Genomic DNA, 17256 nt, shown 5'->3' with positions numbered 1-17256 from the left:
TGATTTGTTTGTATGCTTTCTAAACTGATACTGTGGTTTTTGTGTTTCTAAAGTATAGCAATGAGCCAGCTGGTTTTCCTGCTCTTGAATATAGCGGTTTCAATTCGTTTGTCATTAGGAAGACAGATTTATTTTTTATGGATTAACCTGGATTTCTATAACACCAAACGCAAAGAAAGATTTTGAGTCAATTCAGTGGAACTTTGCATGGGAATATATTATTGGTAATGGTGCTGTTGTTTGATAATAAAATGTTTAAGATAAAGTAACGCAATACTGAATTTAAGACATTGTAACAAATTAGTATCAGTAATGGCTTTAACTTGGCAATATAAGCCTGAAATGTAAACCAAAGTATAAAGCAAATAATAATTATATCACGGTTTATGGTACTTTGTTTTCCAATAAATTAGATTCATTATTATTTTTTGTCCATCAATTGTAGCTAGGCAGCTGCGATTGGTAGTCGCTGTCCATGGTGCTGGAACTGTAGGTCTATCTCTGCCTAAATAACGTAACAAACACTTCGTCCCATGCAAACGTTAACTCAACAATCAAAGTAATGCAATTTAACGAAAAACCTAATATTGGAAAAGTCTCTGAATAATCCTCAAAACGTTTAATGTACAGTATACTGATTTATTTATCTTAATTTGAGGCCACTTTCGGATAATTATTTTCTGAGGAGTTCGCCTCCTCATGTCTTTCCTTTTACTCGACAACGATTGGTCTGTAATTTGAAGTACTTAGTAATCATTTCACAATTCATGTAATGTTCCTAAAAATCTCAACACTCTTTGCAGTGAGACTTCAGCTCGCATGGTGTCAGTGTAATGTAAAAAGTCAGCAGTGCTCGAGCTTGTTGTGTCGTCATTGGATGAAGGTTCCACCTCCTGACAACATCCTGGCTTACATGTTAGTACAGCATTTCTGCGCTTAGTGTTTCCTTTGTTAGCATCATAATTGCCATATCTACAAAATGCTTTAAGGCAGTGAATATTCAAGGAAGTGCTGGATGCTGTTTTTTGCAGAACGAGGGATTTTAATCCTGATGGTTTGCTGAGGATTTCTGTTTTAACCATGGAACAAAGACGACACAAGGCGCGATGGGCGAGAGGTTATTTTATCTGCTGCTTGGTTGCTGTCTTTTTGTGGAGCGTGGCTTCGGCGGAAATACGATATTCAGTCTCTGAAGAAGTTAACGAAGGAACTGTGGTTGGAAATATAGCAAAAGACCTGGGATTGGATAAGAGCTCATTGAAAGACAGGAAGTATCGGATTGTTTCTAGTAATACAGATCCTCTTTTCCACGTGAATCAAAACGATGGTATTTTGTATGTGAGCCGAAAGATTGACAGAGAAGAGGTGTGCGCACAGAGCAGTACGTGTTTGATTAATCTTAAAACAGTGTTAGAAAACCCACTGGAGGTCCATTATGTTGAAGTGGAAATCATAGATATAAACGACCACTCTCCCACTTTTCCAGAGGAAAAGACAACGTTGGAGATTTCAGAGTCCGTGTTGCCCGGAGCAAGATTTCAGCTAAAACCGGCACGTGATCTCGACAGTGGTCAATTCTCTGTACAGCAATATAAACTGAGCAACAATGATCACTTTCGATTGGATGTGAAGAAAAAAGGGAACGATGGTAAAATACCTATACTGGTTGTTCAGAAATCTTTAGACAGAGAAACTGCACGAAGCCATTTATTAATTTTGACGGCAATTGATGGGGGTAAACCTCCGAAATCTGGTAATATGAATCTTCTTATAAATGTGTTGGATGTCAACGATAACGTGCCAAATTTTTCGCAAGACGTTTATTCTGTAAACCTCCTTGAAAATGCTCCAGTAGGTACAGCAGTCGTACAAGTTAATGCAACTGATTTAGATGAAGGACAAAATGGAGAAGTGGTTTATTCTTTCAGTAACAGTATAAATCAAAATATTCTAAATTTATTTCATATCGATGCATTAACAGGTGAGATAACTGTTAAAGGTTTGATAAATTATGAAGATAATGACATATATGAAATTGAAATTAAGGCTTCAGATAAAGGCCTGGCTCCACTAACTACGGAAAAAAGCGTCATAATTAAGATAGTTGACGTGAATGATAATGCACCTGAGATTGAAGTCACGTCATTTTCAAGCTCCATCCCTGAAGATTCCAGACCAGGAACTACAGTTGCTCTTATCAGTGTTAATGACCTGGACTCTGGTCTCAATGGAAAAGTTTTTTGTTCCATAAGTGATGATGTTCCGTTCACTTTATCACCATCACTGAAAGATAAAATGTATTCATTAGTGACCAAATCGCCTCTGGACAGAGAGAAACAGTCACACTATGACCTGACAATAACTGCAAAAGATGCTGGTCAACCTCCATTATCGTCAGAAAAGACAATAAGCGTCGTGGTGTCAGATGTGAATGACAACAGTCCTGAGTTTTCACTCAGTCCTTATACTTTCTATGTGGCTGAAGCTAATGAGCCAGGTACCTCTGTGTTTTCTGTTAAAGCTTTTGATCGGGATGAGGACGACAATGCACTTATTACATATCATATTCTCAGAGATGGAAGTGAAGGAAATAAATTGTCTTCATTTTTAAACATTAATAGTGAAAATGGAGATATTTTGGCACTGAAAAGTTTCGACTTTGAAACAGTGAAAACGTTCCAGTTCCAAGTTGTGGCCACAGATTCTGGAACTCCGTCACTAAGCAGCAACGTCACAGTGAACGTGTTCATTCTGGATCAGAACGACAACGCTCCAGTCATCCTGTATCCAGTCAGCTCCAACGGGTCTGCTGAAGGTGTGGAGGAGATTCCCCGCAATGTGAACGCAGCACACTTGGTGACTAAAGTCAGAGCCTATGACGCTGATATAGGATATAACGGCTGGTTACTGTTTTCACTGCAGGAAGTGACTGAGCACAGTCTCTTTGCTTTGGACCGCTATACAGGACAGATCAGAACACTTCGCTCATTCACAGAGACAGACGAGGCTGAGCAGAAACTGGTCATACTGGTCAAAGACAATGGCAACGTTTCCCTCTCTGCAACAGCTACTGTCATTGTCAAAGTTGTGGAGCCCAAAGAGGCTTTTGCTGCTTCTGATGTTAAAAGTGCAACAAACGATGATGAGGAGAGTAATGTCACTTTTTATCTCATGATAACTTTGGCCTCAGTTTCAGCACTTTTTCTCATCAGCATCATCGTGCTCATTGCAATGCAGTGCTCCAAATCCACAGACTACACTTCCAAATACCTACAAGAGACTAATTATGACGGGACACTGTGTCACAGCATCCAGTACAGATCTGGAGAGAAACGCTACATGTTAGTGGGACCCAGAATGAGTATAGGATCTACCATAGTCCCGGGCAGCCATGCCAACACACTAGTGCTTCCTGACAGGAGGAGGACATCTACTGAGGTGAGCCATTATTTTGTGAAAACACTTGCAGTGTGTTAATCAGTTGGTTATTTCATAAAAAGTTCAGTCATTTATCCACTTTACATAGTAGCTTTAGCATGGTATTACAATATGTTGAAGTAAAATTCACTTGTATAATGTGTTTTCCAGCTGTAGTGTGGATCAGGCTGTATGTGCTTTTAAGCATTGTTGTATTTGTAACAATATATGGTTAAAGCCTGACATATTGCTATCCTTTTTACCGGCAGCCTCCCTTTTCACTGTACTCAAAAAAACATACACCAGTACAACAATATATTTTGATTTACAGTAAACCACCTAGCACGATGTCTAACAGTATGCAAATTCACTCAGATAATAATGTGATGTGGGTTTCTGTGTTGTAATACAAAGCTTGACGCATTAACATGGCCGAAGTGTAACAGCCATAGTTCGCTGTCCAGGGTGCTAAAAGGTTCTTAAATCCTTGCCTGCATACACAAGGTACGAAATGTAGATCACCTATTTGTTAAATGCATTCTTCTCATTTGGTTACATGTAAGGAATGAAATTCATAGTTTGATTATATTGACCTAGGTAATATAATATTTTGGAGTTTGTCGTTTCATTTTCATTGCAATGTGAAAAACTTTGCTTGCATGATTTTCCGATAAAGTGGATTATATTTTACCCGATTAACTGCTAACCATCAACAATTATGAATAGGGAAACATGTATCACACACAAACATTGTCATTATATTTAAAAGAAACAACAACTTTGATGTGGTTGTAGTAAGCGAAAAGATCGCATGGTGTCAGTGTGTTTGGACATAACAGCTTTAGCTTGTCGTCATTCAGTTTTTAGTTCCACCTCTTTTTAGCTCTCGCAGTTCGATACTGGCAGCGTAGCTTTGCGGGTTGTTTCTGACCTTAAACACATTGCCCCGTGCCTTTACAACTATCGATATAAAGCGAACATGTTTTAGCGGAATATGTTGGATTAATCTCATCGAGCACGGTTAACAACCACGCGAGGATTCGATATACACTTTTAAAAATGGGACAAAGAGGATACGAGGGAAAAAGGGCGATTGGACGGTGGATCGGCTGCGTGGTTGCTGTGCTTTTGTGGAGCTTGTCAGAGGCGCAGATACGATATTCAATCTCCGAGGAAGTTAACGAAGGAACTGTGGTCGGAAATATAGCAAAGGATTTGGGATTAGATAAAAGCACGTTGAAAGACAGGAGGTATCGGATTGTTTCAAGTGCTGAGGACCCTCTTTTCCATGTAAATCAGAATAATGGAATATTGTATGTGAGCCGAAAGATTGACAGAGAAGAGGTGTGCGCGCAGAGCAGTACGTGTTTGATAAATCTGAAGACTGTGCTAGAAAACCCCCTGGAGGTCCATTATGTTGAAGTGGATGTGCTGGATATAAATGACCATTCTCCCAGTTTCCCACATGAAGAAAAAATGTTGGACATTTCAGAGTCTGTAATACCTGGAGTACGATTTCCGCTTCAACCAGCAAGAGACCCAGACGGAGGCCCTTTCTCTGTTCAGCAATATAAACTCAGCCCCAATGAGCACTTCCGTTTGGAAGTTAAAGATAAGGGAGAAGACGGTAAAATACCAATACTGATTGTGCAAAAGTCTTTAGATAGGGAGGCAGCCCTAACCCACACATTAGTACTGACCGCACAGGATGGGGGGAAACCTCCGAAATTAGGCGAAATGAATATTCTAGTACATGTTTTGGATATTAATGATAACGCGCCTGTTTTCTCTCAAGATGATTATTCTGTGACGCTTAATGAAAATGTTCCAATTGGTACGAAAGTAATGCAAGTCAATGCAACTGATTTAGATGATGGGCTGAACGGAGAAGTGGTTTACTCATTTAGTAGTATTGTGAATCGTAGGCTATTAAACCGTTTTGAAATTGATCCGTCTACTGGGGAAATTGCAGTGAAAGGTTTGATAAATTACGAGGAGAAGGACAAATATGAAATTGAAATTCAAGCATCAGATAAAGGTCTCGCTCCCCTAACGACACAAAAAAGCGTTATAATTAAAATAGTTGACGTGAATGATAATGCACCTGAGATTGAAGTGACGTCATTTTCAAGCTCGATCCCTGAAGATTCCAGACCAGGAACTACAGTTGCTCTTATCAGTGTCAATGACCTGGACTCTGGTCTTAATGGAAAAGTTATTTGTTCCATAAGGGATGATGCACCTTTCATTTTGTCACCATCCTTACGAGACAGAATGTATTCATTAGTAACCAAATCGCCTCTGGACAGAGAGAAACAGTCACACTATGACCTGACAATAACTGCAAAAGACGCTGGTCAACCTCCATTATCATCTGAAAAGACAATAAGCGTCGTGGTGTCAGATGTGAATGACAACAGTCCTGAGTTTTCACTCAGTCCTTATACTTTCTATGTGGCTGAAGCTAATGAGCCAGGTACCTCTGTGTTTTCTGTTAAAGCGTTTGATCGGGATGAGAACGACAATGCACTTATTACATATCATATTCTCAGAGATGGAAGTGAAGGAAATAAATTGTCTTCATTTTTAAACATCAATAGTGAAAATGGAGATATTTTGGCACTGAAAAGTTTTGACTTTGAAACAGTGAAAACGTTCCAGTTCCAAGTTGTGGCCACAGATTCTGGAACTCCGTCACTAAGCAGCAACGTCACAGTGAACGTGTTCATTCTGGATCAGAACGACAACGCTCCAGTCATCCTGTATCCAGTCAGCTCCAACGGGTCTGCTGAAGGTGTGGAGGAGATTCCCCGCAATGTGAACGCAGCACACTTGGTGACTAAAGTCAGAGCCTATGACGCTGATATAGGATATAACGGCTGGTTACTGTTTTCACTGCAGGAAGTGACTGAGCACAGTCTCTTTGCTTTGGACCGCTATACAGGACAGATCAGAACACTTCGCTCATTCACAGAGACAGACGAGGCTGAGCAGAAACTGGTCATACTGGTCAAAGACAATGGAAACGTTTCCCTCTCTGCAACAGCTACTGTCATTGTCAAAGTTGTGGAGCCCAAAGAGGCTTTTGCTGCTTCTGATGTTAAAAGTGCAACAAACGATGATGAGGAGAGTAATGTCACTTTTTATCTCATGATAACTTTGGCCTCAGTTTCAGCACTTTTTCTCATCAGCATCATCGTGCTCATTGCAATGCAGTGCTCCAAATCCACAGACTACACTTCCAAATACCTACAAGAGACTAATTATGACGGGACACTGTGTCACAGCATCCAGTACAGATCTGGAGAGAAACGCTACATGTTAGTGGGGCCCAGAATGAGTATAGGATCTACTATAGTCCCGGGCAGCCATGCCAACACACTAGTGCTCCCTGACAGGAGGAGGACTTCTACAGAGGTAAGAGAAATGAACACTTAGGGCATAACAAGTTGCAATTAAAATACATCGTGTAGTATGTCAATTACATTCTCAATGCACACATTGCATGGAGCAACATCAAACGGTCAAATGTATCGTTTATAAAAAAATGTTTGAAGAAACGGACTATTCCTTTAAATCTGCCTCTTTATATTTCCTGATTAACTCATTGTAACTAAATACAAGATAATTTAGTTGCCTTCACATATTAATGGCAAATCGATATTAGCTGCATTTCATAAAGATACACGTGCTAAAGCGATATCTGTTTTTGAACATGTGATATATCTGATTGCGTTTGTATGCACATTAACTTATCCTCTTATTGTTCCAAGCCTAGAGGAACACTGTCCAGTGTGTGTGTGTGTGTGTGTGTGTGTGTGTGTGTGTGTGTGTCTAGCGTTGAAGATTTCACGCCTTGAGTCAGTCACCAAGTGTGTATTGTTATTTCTACTGGTGCGTTTGAGTGAAGTCGGGAGTGTCGCTGTCCGTGGTCCTGGAATTTGATTCTTATTAACTGGCCTCTTCTTTTAAATTTAATATAAAAAGGTCTCATCTATAGTAAAGACACTCCAAAATAATTGCTTTTTGAAGAGAGAATTGATTGTGAAATTCATTTTTTAGTAAAAAAAAAAAAAAAACAGAACTAAGAAATCGGTCTCTCTATGGTAACAAGCTGTTTGTGTTTTCACTGTTGAATTAACTTTTGATTGTCCTACATTTTTATTCTAACAGTCTTGCATTAACTCTCTGAATCGCATGGTGTCGGTATAATAGCAAAAGTTGCCTCTAAGGTGTTTCGTCATCATAACGTCCAACCCTGTATTCACATATTCACGTATAAAGAGCTTGAACGTAAAACCTGCTCCGTGTAATTCTGGGTTGTTCTGGCGATGGAGTGCAGCTTGCAAAAAAAAAGGCTGATCACCATTTCTTGACAACACAATTATAGATCCCGGAATCTTTTTTTCTTCTTCTTTACACAATGGAACAAAGAAGACGAGTGGCTTGGATAAAACGGCGGGGATGCGTCGCCTATATGGTGGCTTTGGTAATGTTTTGTAGCGGAGCCTCAGCTCAGCTCAGATATTCCATCGCCGAAGAGGTAAAAGAAGGAAGTGTCGTGGGTAACATTGCGAAAGACTTGGGCATTGACAAAGCTACGCTGAATGCCAGAGATTATCGTATTGTTGGTAGTTCAACGGAACCACTTTTTCATTTGAACAAGGAGGACGGTATCCTGTATGTCAGCAGGAAAGTGGACAGAGAGGAGATCTGTGAAAGAAGCAACGCGTGCGTAATCAACCTTAAAACCGTGTTACAAAACCCTCTAGAAATACATTACGTGGCTATAGAGGTGCTGGATGTAAACGACCATTCCCCTGTTTTTCCAGAGAAAGAGAAACGTCTGGAGATATTTGAGTCGACATTACCGGGAGCTAGATTTCAGCTCCAACCTGCACGCGACCCTGATGGTGGTCAGTTTTCAATTCAGCAGTATAGACTTAGCAACAATGAACACTTTCGTTTGGAGGTAAAGGAAAGAGGCGAAGACCGTAAGATGCCCTTTCTGATTTTACAGAAGCAGATAGACAGAGAGGCTATCAGAGAACACAGGCTCGTGCTGACAGCTGTAGATGGTGGGAGACCGGCAAGGTCTGGGACAATAGAAATACTGATCGAGGTGCTTGATGTTAACGACAATTCCCCTGTTTTTACAAAAGATGTGTATACAGCTTTGATAAATGAAAACGCGGTTCCTGGTACGTTAGTTACTCAGGTGAACGCGACTGATTTAGATGAGGGTGCAAACGGTGAGATTGTTTACTCATTTGGCAAAGAAGTTGATGCACGGTTGAAAAACCTATTTCACATAAACCAAAATACGGGCGCAATTAAAACGACCGGTGTAATTGATTTCGAGGAAAACCAAAGCTTTGAAATTGATATACAAGCTTCTGATAAGGGTCCCGTCCCTTTGACCACAGACAGAAGTGTAATAATAAAGATAATTGACCTGAACGATAATCCCCCAGAGATAGAGGTCACGTCATTTTCGAAATCAGTTCCTGAGGATTCAAGAATTGGAACAACAGTAGCTTTGATCAGTGTCAATGATATGGATTCAGGCACAAATGGGAAGGTGTCTTGCTTCTTAAGTGATGACGTTCCTTTCGCTATATCCCCATCGTTGCAAGACAATATGTATGTTATAGTGACCAAATCACACCTGGACAGAGAAGAAAAGTCTTTGTATGAATTTTCAATAGTTGCAAAGGACGCAGGTGAGCCATCACTGTCTTCTGAAAAATTAATCAGTGTGGTTGTATCAGATGTGAATGATAACAAACCACTGTTTTCTTTTAGCCCTTACACGTTCTATATCAGTGAAAATAATGACCAAGTATCACCTATATTTTCTGTTAGAGCATCTGACCTTGATGATGGGGATAATGCGCATATTTCTTATAAAATACAAAGGGACAGCAATGGAGATAGTTTGGGGTTGTTCTTAAACATTAATTCTGAAAATGGAGATATTTTGGCGCTGAAAAGTTTCGACTTTGAAACAGTGAAAACGTTCCAGTTCCAAGTTGTGGCCACAGATTCTGGAACTCCGTCACTAAGCAGCAACGTCACAGTGAACGTGTTCATTCTGGATCAGAACGACAACGCTCCAGTCATCCTGTATCCAGTCAGCTCCAACGGTTCTGCTGAAGGTGTGGAGGAGATTCCCCGAAATGTGAACGCAGCACACTTGGTGACTAAAGTCAGAGCCTATGACGCTGATATAGGATATAACGGCTGGTTACTGTTTTCACTGCAGGAAGTGACTGAGCACAGTCTCTTTGCTTTGGACCGCTATACAGGACAGATCAGAACACTTCGCTCATTCACAGAGACAGACGAGGCTGAGCAGAAACTGGTCATACTGGTCAAAGACAATGGCAACGTTTCCCTCTCTGCAACAGCTACTGTCATTGTCAAACTTGTGGAGCCCAAAGAGGCTTTTGCTGCTTCTGATGTTAAAAGTGCAACAAACGATGATGAGGACAGTAATGTCACTTTTTATCTCATGATAACTTTGGCCTCAGTTTCAGCACTTTTTCTCATCAGCATCATCGTGCTCATTGCAATGCAGTGCTCCAAATCCACAGACTACACTTCCAAATATCTACAAGAGACTAATTATGACGGGACACTGTGTCACAGCATCCAGTACAGATCTGGAGAGAAACGCTACATGTTAGTGGGACCCAGAATGAGTATAGGATCTACTATAGTCCCGGGCAGCCATGCCAACACACTAGTGCTCCCTGACAGGAGGAGGACGTCTACTGAGGTGAGAGAAATTAACATTTAGTGTAAAACTTCCTGTATGAATTAAAATACTTTGTGTAGTATGTTAACTACAAGGTCACACTTTAATAACGGCAGTTTTTGTGTAAATGACAGACGGGTGAGATGCAGGTCTGAATGATTTAATTTTGCAGAGAAGAACTGAAACACAGCATCTCCTCAGAGAAGCTTGATAGAAATGAACAGCAGAAAAATGGTATTTATGATTAGTTGACGAGATGGTTATTATGGAACTGCTTAGTTCAGTAGTTGCTTTTTACGATGGTTGTGTGTTTGGATGTCATTCATTCTGAGAGGCAACGTGCTCCACTTGCATTATTTTAATGCTTACATCCTCCGGCATAGGGGAAATTTAACCACAGGTATGTTTTATGGAACATGTATCTGCATTGTAACATCAGCTCGCATGGTGTCACTGCTTGTTGAAATGAAAGACTATGGGTTTAACATCATCTACGTCACGTGAGTAGTTGGGTGTTTTTTCGCGACAGAGAGCACTCGTGTTTAAGAGGACGACGGCTTCAAACGTGTGACTCGTTACCCTACATGTCTGTTATTTGAGGCAGCTGTTAATGTTGATTAAAATGCCTGTCCTTGTTTGGACCAACATTTAACATACCCACATTACGGATTTTTTTTTTTTTTTTCCAAATCCGAAAATGGCACGACGTGGATGCAGCGCGTGGTTGGAGCGCCTGGTCGTTGTCATTGTTACCTTGGATCTTATTTTAAATGTTGCTTCGGCACAGCTACGATACTCTATTGCTGAAGAGACCAAGGTGGGTTCTGTTGTTGGGAATGTCGCAAAAGATTTAGGGCTGGACAGCACTGCTTTGAATGCCAGAGGCTTTCGCATCGTTTCTGGATCTACGGACCCGTTGTTTCATCTCAACAATCATGGCATCTTACACGTTAACCGAAAAATTGACAGAGAGGAGGTGTGTGAACAGATCAGCAGCTGCATTATTAACATAAAGACTGTTCTGGAGAATCCGTTAGAGGTGCATTATGTCGCTATTGAGATTTTGGATGTAAACGATCACTCCCCCACCTTCCCCGAAAACGAGACTCAATTACAGATTTCAGAATCTGCTTTACCTGGGGCGCGATTTCAGCTACAAGGCGCCCACGATCCAGATAGTGATATGTATTCTATTCAACAGTATAGGCTCAGCCCAAATGACCACTTTCGTCTGGAGGTTAAAGATAGAGGAAAGAATGGGAAAATCCCTCTGTTGTATTTGCATAAACCACTGGACAAAGAAACTTCGAGAAGTCATAGATTAATGTTGACAGCGGTTGATGGAGGAAAGCCTGCTAAATCTGGAAGCATGGCAATTATAGTTAATGTTTTGGATGTAAATGACAATATGCCAGTTTTTGCAAAAGACTCCTACTCTGCTATGCTAAAAGAAAATGCACCAATAGGCACAACTATCATGCAAGTAAATGCCACCGATTTAGATGATGGTTTAAATGGCGAGGTGGTTTATTCGTTTGGCGATAATGTGAATAATAAATTACGCAAACTTTTTGAAGTTGATCCTAACACAGGTACAATTATTGTTAAAGGACTGATAGATTTTGAAGCAAATGATAGGTACGAAATTGATATTAAAGCTTCTGATAAAGGGCCAGTCCCCCTGGAAACAGAAAAAAGTGTTGTAATAACTATAGTGGATCTGAATGATAACGCACCTGACATTGAGGTGACGTCTTTTTCCAAAGCAATTCCTGAGGATGCCAAACCTGGAACGACAGTAGCCTTGATAAGTGTGCAGGACAGGGATTCAGGTGAAAATGGAAAGGTGATCTGTTATATAAGTGAGGATGTACCTTTTACATTAACACCTTCTTTACAAGACAATATGTACTCTATAGTCACTAAATCTCTACTTGACAGAGAGCAACAGTCAACGTATGATGTGACCATAATTGCAAAAGACGGAGGTGAACAACCTTTGTCATCTCAGAGGACAATTAGTGTGTCTGTATCAGATGTGAATGACAACAGTCCAGAGTTTTCAACAAGTCCATATACCTTTTATGTTGTTGAGAACAATGTAGCAGGAGCATCTTTGTTTTCAGTGAGTGCTCATGATTGTGATGAGGCTGACAATGCTTTAATATCATATAACATTGTAAGAAATGGGGATGAGCACAAATCATTTACATCATTTCTTAACATTAACTCAGAAAATGGAGACATCACTGCACTGAAAAGTTTCGACTTTGAAACAGTGAAAACGTTCCAGTTCCAAGTTGTGGCCACAGATTCTGGAACTCCATCACTAAGCAGCAACGTCACAGTGAACGTGTTCATTCTGGATCAGAACGACAACGCTCCAGTCATCCTGTATCCAGTCAGCTCCAACGGTTCTGCTGAAGGTGTGGAGGAGATTCCCCGCAATGTGAACGCAGCACACTTGGTGACTAAAGTCAGAGCCTATGACGCTGATATAGGATATAACGGCTGGTTACTGTTTTCACTGCAGGAAGTGACTGAGCACAGTCTCTTTGCTTTGGACCGCTATACAGGACAGATCAGAACACTTCGCTCATTCACAGAGACAGACGAGTCTGAGCAGAAACTGGTCATACTGGTCAAAGACAATGGAAACGTTTCCCTCTCTGCAACAGCTACTGTCATTGTCAAAGTTGTGGAGCCCAAAGAGGCTTTTGCTGCTTCTGATGTTAAAAGTGCAACAAACGATGATGAGGAGAGTAATGTCACTTTTTATCTCATGATAACTTTGGCCTCAGTTTCAGCACTTTTTCTCATCAGCATCATCGTGCTCATTGCAATGCAGTGCTCTAAATCCACAGACTACACTTCCAAATACCTACAAGAGACTAATTATGACGGGACACTGTGTCACAGCATCCAGTACAGATCTGGAGAGAAACGCTACATGTTAGTGGGACCCAGAATGAGTATAGGATCTACTATAGTCCCGGGCAGCCATGCCAACACACTAGTGCTCCCTGACAGGAGGAGGACATCTACTGAGGTGAGAGAAATTAACACTTAGTGTAAAACTTCCTGTATGTGTTGCACCCATGAAAAGACCAGGACTCTGTCTTCCATTTGCCAACTTTATTCTTCCCGATGCTATATTTTTTTTATGATTCTCTTTCTTAAGAAGCATCGGGTCCTCACAACAAAAACGGCATACATGCGCATTCATCCCTTGACCACGACCCCGACCCCGACCATTTACGTCACCTCTGCACGCAGGCCAATGACGTCATATATCAAACCTAAAATTAAAAGAGTTCATTACAACTTTTTAATTTCTGTGTAATCTAACATGAGATTACAGTACATGTATGTTTTTTTAATTAACAAATGTGAAATAATATTATATACAGTACTTTCTAACTTATAGTGTAGTGTGCTTTCTTCTGTCAAATTGAATTGCATACAAATATTTCTAGATCGCAACATATGAATTAAAATACTTTGTGTAGTATGTTAATTACAAGGTCACACTTTAATAACGGCAGTTTTTGTGTGAATGACAGACGGGTGAGATGCAGGTCTGAATGATTTAATTTTGCAGAGAAGAACTGAAACACAGAATCTCCTCAGAGAAACTTGATAGAAACGGACTGCAGAAAAAATGATATCCTATAAACAGTTGACGAGATGGTTATTATGGAACTGCTTAGTTCAGTAGTTGCTTTTACGATGGTTGTGTGTTTGGATTTCAAGCAGCCCAGAATGTTAACTCCACTCATAACGTGATAACTGATATTGAACACAGGACATATCACGAGCAGCTATACTAATACATGACTGCTCCCTGACTGAAGGAGAGCAACTAGAGAGGTAAAACATGTTTTAGACAATGAATGGAATAATGGAGGTTCTAATCATTATTTTATTCATAATTTGGGCTTGAATCATTTAATAGAAATCAGATGTACCCCAGGTGTATGGTCTGCAGATGTCATTCATTCTGAGAGGCAACGTGATACACTTGCATCATTTTAATGCTTACATCCTCCGGCATAGGGGAAATTTAACCACAGGTATGTTTTATGGAAGTTGTATCTGCATTGTAACATCAGCTCGCATGGTGTCACTGCTTGTTGAAATGAAAGACTCTGGGTTTAACATCATCTACGTCACGTGAGTAGTTGGGTGTTTTTTCGCGACAGGGTGAACTCGTGTTTAAGAGGACGACGGCTTCAGACATGTGACTCGTTTACCTACATGTCTGTTAGTTGAGGAAGCTGTTAATGTTGATTAAAATGCCTGTCCTTGTTTGGACCAACATTTAACATACCCAAAATCAGGATTATTTTTTTTTTTTTTTCCAAATCCGAAAATGGCACGACGTGGATGCAGCGCGTGGTTGGAGCGCCTGGTCGTTGTCATTGTTACCTTGGATCTTACTTTAAATGTTGCTTCGGCACAGCTACGATACTCTATTGCTGAAGAGACCAAGGTGGGTTCTGTTGTTGGGAATGTCGCAAAAGATTTAGGGCTGGACAGCACTGCTTTGAATGCCAGAGGCTTTCGCATCGTTTCTGGATCTACGGACCCGTTGTTTCATCTCAACAATCATGGCATCTTACACGTTAACCGAAAAATTGACAGAGAGGAGGTGTGTGAACAGATCAGCAGCTGCATTATTAACATAAAGACTGTTCTGGAGAATCCGTTAGAGGTGCATTACGTCGCTATTGAGATTTTGGATGTAAACGATCACTCCCCCACCTTCCCCGAAAACGAGACACATTTAGAGATATCTGAATCTGCTTTACCTGGGGCGCGATTTCAGCTACAAGGCGCCCATGATCCAGATAGTGATATATATTCTATTCAACAGTATAGGCTCAGCCAAAATGACCAATTTCGTCTGGAAGTAAAAAGTGGAGGAGAGGATGGGAAAATTCCTGTATTGTATTTGCATAAACCACTGGACAAAGAAACGTCAGGAAGTCATAGATTAATGTTGACAGCGGTTGATGGAGGAAAGCCTGCTAAATCTGGAAGCATGGCAATTATAGTTAATGTTTTGGATGTAAATGACAATATGCCAGTTTTTGCAAAAGACTCCTACTCTGCCGTCCTAAAAGAAAATTCACCAATAGGCACAACTATCATGCAAGTAAATGCCACCGATTTAGATGATGGTTTAAATGGCGAGGTGGTTTATTCGTTCAGCAATAATGTGAATAATAAATTACGCAAACTTTTTGAAATTGATCCCAATACTGGTGAAATTGTTGTTAAAGGACTGATAGATTTTGAAGCAAAAGACAGGTATGAAATTAATATTAAAGCTTCTGATAAAGGGCAAGTCGCCCTGGAAACAGAAAAAAGTGTTGTAATAACTATAGTGGATCTGAATGATAACGCACCTGACATTGAGGTGACGTCTTTTTCCAAAGCAATTCCTGAGGATTCCAAACCTGGAACGACAGTAGCCTTGATAAGTGTGCAGGACAGGGATTCAGGTGTAAATGGAAAGGTGATCTGTTATATAAGTGAGGATGTACCTTTTACATTAACACCTTCTTTACAAGACAATATGTACTCTATAGTCACTAAATCTCTACTTGACAGAGAGCAACAGTCAATGTATGATGTGACCATAATTGCAAAAGACGGAGGTGAACAACCTTTGTCATCTCAGAGGACAATTAGTGTGTCTGTATCAGATGTGAATGACAACAGTCCAGAGTTTTCAACAAGTCCATATACCTTTTATGTTGTTGAGAACAATGTAGCAGGAGCATCTTTGTTTTCAGTGAGTGCTCATGATTGTGATGAGGCTGACAATGCTTTAATATCATATAACATTGTAAGAAATGGGGATGAGCACAAATCATTTACATCATTTCTTAACATTAACTCAGAAAATGGAGACATCACTGCGTTGAAAAGTTTTGACTTTGAAACAGTGAAAACGTTCCAGTTCCAAGTTGTGGCCACAGATTCTGGAACTCCGTCACTAAGCAGCAACGTCACAGTGAACGTGTTCATTCTGGATCAGAACGACAACGCTCCAGTCATCCTGTATCCAGTCAGCTCCAACGGGTCTGCTGAAGGTGTGGAGGAGATTCCCCGAAATGTGAACGCAGCACACTTGGTGACTAAAGTCAGAGCCTATGACGCTGATATAGGATATAACGGCTGGTTACTGTTTTCACTGCAGGAAGTGACAGAGCACAGTCTCTTTGCTTTGGACCGCTATACAGGACAGATCAGAACACTTCGCTCATTCATAGAGACAGACGAGGCTGAGCAGAAACTGGTCATACTGGTCAAAGACAATGGCAACGTTTCCCTCTCTGCAACAGCTACTGTCATTGTCAAAGTTGTGGAGCCCAAAGAGGCTTTTGCTGCTTCTGATGTTAAAAGTGCAACAAACGATGATGAGGAGACTAATGTCACTTTTTATCTCATGATAACTTTGGCCTCAGTTTCAGCACTTTTTCTCATCAGCATCATCGTGCTCATTGCAATGCAGTGCTCCAAATCCACAGACTACACTTCCAAATACCTACAAGAGACTAATTATGACGGGACACTGTGTCACAGCATCCAGTACAGATCTGGAGAGAAACGCTACATGTTAGTGGGACCCAGAATGAGTATAGGATCTACTATAGTCCCGGGGAGCCATGCCAACACACTAGTTCTCCCTGACAGGAGGAGGACGTCTACTGAGGTGAGAGAAATGAACACTTAGTGTAAAACTTCCTGTATGAATTAAAATACTTTGTGTAGTATGTTAATTACAAGGTCACACTTTAATAACGACAGATTTTGTGTGAATGACAGACGGATGAGATGCAGGTCTGAATGATTTAATTTTGCAGAGAAGAACTGAAACACAGAATCTCCTCAGAGAAGATGGATAGAAACGGACTGCAGAAAAAATAGTATCCTATAAATAGTTGACAAGATGGTTATTATGGAACTGCTTAGTTCAGTAGTTGCTTTTACGATGGTTGTGTGTTTGGATTTCAAGCAGCCCAGAATGTTAACTCCACTCATAACGTGATAACTGATATTGAACACAG

The 17256-nt window shown here is 40.6% G+C and overlaps 2 protein-coding genes across 8 annotated transcripts in view; both read left to right on the top strand.

Moving 5' to 3' along the window:
• The window catches only part of LOC132981979 (protocadherin alpha-C2-like), a 173709-nt gene that overhangs the window by 36348 nt on the left and 120105 nt on the right, over positions 1-17256 (top strand). Inside the window, exon 1 of one of the 7 annotated variants that reach the window (XM_061048180.1) lies at positions 4342-6834. The exons of 3 other annotated variants lie outside the window; for them this stretch is intronic. In XM_061048180.1, the coding sequence (XP_060904163.1) occupies positions 4477-6834 (2358 nt within the window). In that variant the 5' untranslated portion in view covers positions 4342-4476. Of the gene's footprint in view, positions 1-4341; positions 6835-7749; positions 10199-10714; positions 13227-14394; positions 16902-17256 lie in introns of those variants that run through there. 3 more of the 7 variants (XM_061048183.1, XM_061048186.1, XM_061048188.1) reach the window with 3 other exon arrangements.
• LOC132981985 (protocadherin alpha-3-like) lies at positions 911-3491 on the top strand. The gene has a single exon (XM_061048193.1). The coding sequence runs from the start codon at positions 1081-1083 to the stop codon at positions 3475-3477; it is 2397 nt and encodes a 798-aa protein (XP_060904176.1). The 5' UTR covers positions 911-1080; the 3' UTR covers positions 3478-3491.

The sequence above is a fragment of the Labrus mixtus genome, chromosome 10 (genome assembly GCF_963584025.1).
Source record: "Labrus mixtus chromosome 10, fLabMix1.1, whole genome shotgun sequence".
Lineage (NCBI taxonomy): Eukaryota > Metazoa > Chordata > Actinopteri > Labriformes > Labridae > Labrus > Labrus mixtus.
This window is presented reverse-complemented; position numbering and strand designations above follow the sequence as displayed.

Excerpts from the sequence above, each read along its gene's own strand:
- LOC132981985 (XM_061048193.1), top strand. The coding sequence starts at position 1,081 with ATGGAACAAAGACGACACAAGGCGCGATGGGCGAGAGGTTATTTTATC.